This window comes from Engraulis encrasicolus, chromosome 15 (assembly GCF_034702125.1).
Source record: "Engraulis encrasicolus isolate BLACKSEA-1 chromosome 15, IST_EnEncr_1.0, whole genome shotgun sequence".
NCBI classification, from domain to species: domain Eukaryota; kingdom Metazoa; phylum Chordata; class Actinopteri; order Clupeiformes; family Engraulidae; genus Engraulis; species Engraulis encrasicolus.
The window spans coordinates 36049242-36054241 of NC_085871.1; the positions used below are offsets into that span (position 1 = coordinate 36049242).

At 47.7% G+C, this 5000-nt stretch overlaps 1 protein-coding gene across 1 annotated transcript in view; it reads left to right on the top strand.

Moving 5' to 3' along the window:
* The window catches only part of plxna4 (plexin A4), a 512494-nt gene that overhangs the window by 454988 nt on the left and 52506 nt on the right, over positions 1-5000 (top strand). The window contains exon 24 of the mRNA XM_063217729.1: positions 3765-3911. Coding sequence (XP_063073799.1) covers positions 3765-3911 — 147 coding nt within the window. The remainder of the gene's footprint in view (positions 1-3764; positions 3912-5000) is intronic.

Consider the following 5000-nt stretch of genomic DNA (forward strand, 5'->3'; position numbering starts at 1 on the left):
TCTCTGTCTCTCTCTCCATAACCTCCACTCTGCAGTCCTCCTGTCCTCATCTCTTCACACTGTTTTACTTTCATGTCTTCCCCCTGTCGTCATAAATGGAGGTCATGCAGAGTTTAAACTGTGTGTGTGTGTGTGTGTGTGTGTGTGTGTGTGTGTGTGTGTGTGTGTGTGTGTGTGTGTGTGTGTGTGTGTGTGTGTGTGTGTGTGTGTGTGTGTGTGTGTGTCTGTGTCTGTGTGTGTAGTGTGTGTAGTGTGTAGTGTGTGTGCATGTGTGCTTAGTATTTGCACATAACTACAGTATGTCGGGTTGTATCAGTGTGTGTGTCTTTGCATATACGGTGGGTCCACTGTGCCTATCTCCATGCAGGCCCATAAGCCAGCCATACAATCCCAGTGTGACTACATGAATATCGTCCCCGTCGTGCATTTATGCGATTTAGACGATAGCCCTGCTGTTAAACAGCGGCCCTCCTTGGCAATACCCCTCGCATCAAAACAGACAAATCACGGTAACTGTGCCGCTGTTGCGGCCCGCTGCCTCTTATTTCCTCCCCTGGCTTTCCATGTTAGTTCCTCCCTTTACATCCGTTCCAATGATCATCATTCGCTGGCAACACCTGGCCTGGGTCCACAAACTGAAGCACTGTAGCAGCCATGAGCTCTAAATGGAGCTGCCATATTGCCAAGGGAATGTACTGTACGCACCGGGGACTCACTAATTCGACGCTCTTTCGGAACTTACCGCTTACGTCATACGACCCTAACCCTAACCCTAATCCTAACCCTAAACCTAACCCTAAACCTAACCCTAACCTTAAATCGCTTGTTTGAAATGTTTGATTACCATGTGACGTACCACGTAAGTACAGAGAAGGCGTCAAACTAGTGGGTCCCGTATGTACCGCTGTACTGTCACAGAGACGATAGTGGCCATATTGGAAAGGGAATATACACACCACTGTACTGTCACAGAGAGGATAGTGGCCATATTGGAAAGGGAATATACACACCACTGTACTGTCACAAAGAGGATAGTGGCCATATTGGAAAGGGATTTTTGCCTCTCTGCACTCACATTTCAGGCCATCATACAGTGGCAGCTGGGGCAACATACACAGCACACACCGCACTGCCTTTATGCTCACAGAATCCTGTCACAGAGACACCTGCTGTCACCTTTACAGCCTGCTCTCCTCTCTTTGTCTCTCTTTTAATGTCCCCTACACACACACACACACACACACACACACACACACACACACACACACACACACACACACACACACACACACACACACACACACACACACACACACGCCCGCACAAACGCAAACACGCGCACACGCACGCACCCACACACACACACACACACACACACACACACACACACACACGCATGCACACGCGCACACACACACACACACACACACACACACACACACACACACACACACACACACACACACACACACACACACACACACACACACACACACACACACACACACACACACTGTAAATTAGGATGCCCGCCACACCTTGATGGGACAGCCATAGCGTCGTGATCCATCTCGGGTCTCTAATCAGGCGTCTGTAGGTGTGCATTTATAAGTGGGCCGCCGCAGACTGATGGCCTCTCCACTCCTCCCCTCCACCTGTCCTCTGCACTCTTTCTTTTTCTCCTCTACCTCTCTTCCTCAGCTTCTCTCCAACGCTCTCTTTCTCTCCATCTTACTCACGCCGTCAGTCTGTCACAATCTCTTTATCTCTCACCTGCTTTTCTTCCTGTGTCCTCTTTTTCTTTTTCTCCCTCTCTTTCTTTTCATCCCTCTCTCTCTCTCTCTCTCTTTCTCTCTCTCTCTCTCTCCTCATCTGACTTTACTCATCCACCTGTGCCTCTTCATTCCTCTTTCATCTTTTCTTCCTTCTCCTCTTCATCATCACCCTCCTCTTCCTCTTCTTCCTCTTCCTCCTCCTCCCCTTCCTCCTACTCCTCTTCCTCCTCCTCCTCTCCTCATACTATCCCCCCTCCTCCTTCTCTTCTAACAATATTCTCCTCCTCCTCCTCTTCTTCCACCTCTTCCTCCTTTCTGCCGCCTCTGAGTGCCCATGACAAACAGCAGCATGTCGTGCCAATGACACACTTTAGAGATGAGCCTGGCTTAATGAACACCCCGCTGTGCCCCTCTTTACTCCGTGTGTGTGTGTGTGTGTGTGTGTGTGTGTGTGTGTGTGTGTGTGTGTGTGTGTGTGTGTGTGTGTGTGTGTGTGTGTGTGTGTGTGTGTGTGTGTGTGGTGTGTGTGGTGTGTGTGTGTGTGCGTGTGTGCGTGCGTGCATGCATGTGTGCGTGCGTACCTACGTGTGTGTGTATATGTGTGTGTGCTTTTGTCTGCGTGCATGAGTGTGTGCATACATGTGTGTGTGTGTGTGTGTGTGTGTGTGTGTGTACCCCTGTGAGTCCTCAAAAACTAATGAGGGATGACAAACCTCCCCTTTCTCCATACAACCATTTATCACAGCGCTACTGTATACCCTTGGTGTCAATCAAACTCCAATTCATTTTTAGTTTTTGGGAAGGAGGGTAGAGTTTTTCCCATATTTTTTGGAAAGGTACTTTGTTACTTTGACTCTTGGGCTTACTATATGCAGTGCAATCATTTATTATTAAATTGACATACTCTAGCTGTCAGTCAACTTCCTATTCTTTTTTGGCTAGTGTGTCTAAATATATTAGTATGTGTTGAGAGAGAGTGGTAGACTCACCCGGGCCGAGGTCGACAAGCTGTAGAGGTGACACACACACACACACACACACACACACACACACACACACACACACACACACACACAGACACACACACACACACACACACACACACACACACACACACACACACACACACACACACACACACACACACACACACACACACTGCAGTAAAAAAGGTATTTTCTGCAATATTTTTTGTTTATTTTTCGTTGTTAGTTTTGCCTTTTCTTTTTTACTGGAGTCAGTGTGAGTTCAGCAGCTACGGTAGCTCGGCCAAGTCCAAGCCAAGTCTGTTGTTTGCCTTTGAGCCAAATGCAGCAGGTAGGGAGTCGCAAAGAGAGGCTGCACACACAGCACAGCACAGCACAGCACAGCACAGCACAGCGGTGCACTGTACTGTACCTCAAAGCTGCAGCACCACATCATATCCATGCCAGCTATGGGGATTGGAGCAGCAAGGGAAGGGGGTCCAGGGGAAAGTGCCCAAAATGGTGCCCGCAGAGAGAGAGAGAGAGAGGGAGAGAGAAGGGGAAAGTCACTTTAGCAGCACGAGAGGCTGTTACACAGAGGTAGAGAGACCCAGGGAGATAGGAAGAGAGAGAGAGAGAGAGAGAGAGAGAGAGAGAGAGAGAGAGAGAGAGAGAGAGAGAGAGAGAGAAGGGGAAGGGGAGATAGCCCCTTTGGCAGCATGTAAACAGCCCCTGCTAAACACAATTTCCATTTTCATCTTACAGGCCACAGGCAAAGAAAAGGCACCTGCATCTCTACAGTGAAGAAGTGAAGAAAATAACTTAACTTTTCTTTCTTTCTTTCTTTCTTTCTTTCTTTCTTTCTTTCTTTTTTCTTTCTTTCTTTCTTTCTTTCTTTCTTTCTTTCTTTCTTTCTTTCTTTCTTTCTTTCTTTCTTTCTTTCTTTCTTTCTTTCTTTCTTTCTTCTCATCTCTCTCTCTCTCTCTCTCTCTCTCTCTCTCTCTCCCCCTCTCTCTATTTGCAGGAGTGTGCCGGTGAGCCCCTCTTCTCCCTGTTCTGTGCCATCAAGCAGCAGATGGAGAAGGGTCCCATTGACTCCATCACGGGCGAGGCGCGCTACTCCCTCAGCGAAGACAAGCTGATCCGCCAGCAGATCGACTACAAGACACTGGTACGGCACTGCACTGGTTCATAACACTTCCCACTGCCCGCCCCCTCTCGGCTAAGCAGGGAACACAAATGGCTGATTGTTTAATGCACTACAGCACAAGATATTGGTATGCGTTTCCATTGGTTCGACTTCTCATCACTCGTCATCTCCCTCTGAATGCCCTCTGGGTTGCAGTAAACTGACCAACAGACATTGGGATGGCCAGGTGTGCTCCTTGGGTGCGGGCCGATCGGGCAATTGCCCAGGGCAGCATCCCAGAGTGGGCAGCAATATCACGAAGCCTTGTGAAAATGACATTGTGAAAATCGCTATAAACATGTGAAAATACTTGCCGATCCTTCCTCGTCTCTCTATCCCATCTCGCTTCCTGAAAAACAAGGCGTGCATGCTTGTGTGTGCGTGCACTTGTCTGTTTGCGTATATGTGTGCGTGCATGCGTGCTTGTGTGCTTGGAGATGACTATTTGTGTGTGGATGTGCTTGAGTGGGTGTGCAGACGCAGTAGACCTGATTACAGATTCTGTTGCTGTATGTTGTTTACCATGATATGAGACTGTTCAGCATTCAGAGACGGTGCTAAGATGACCCGCACCGTGCTCTCAGACAGAATAAGGAAGCGAGAGAGAGAGAGAGCGAGAGAGAGAGAGAGAGAGAGAGAGAGAGAGAGAGAAAGAAAATCACAAACAAATTGGGTCTAGCCTGATCTCTTTTTCGCCTGCATCCTCTGCAGTCTAGAACAACACAACAACATGTTTCAAATCGCCTAGTATAATAATATAGATAGCAATATGTTGTATACCTGAAAACCCACAGTCTAGATGAGTAATTGTGCAGTAATGGGGATAGCAAGAGCAGTTACACTATGCTGTATGATCGTGCAGCCATGGTCTGGTCTTCACTGTCTTGGGTAAAAATATGGTTAATATCCTATTCTGGGGAGAGAGTACTTACGTATATATGTGTACAATTAGATAGCAATATGCTGCGCAAATGAAAACCCATAATGTTGATAAGTATAGTAATTGTGATGCCCATGTCAATAGTACTGGAATGCTGTCTTCACTGCCTTGGAACACACACTAGTATGGGT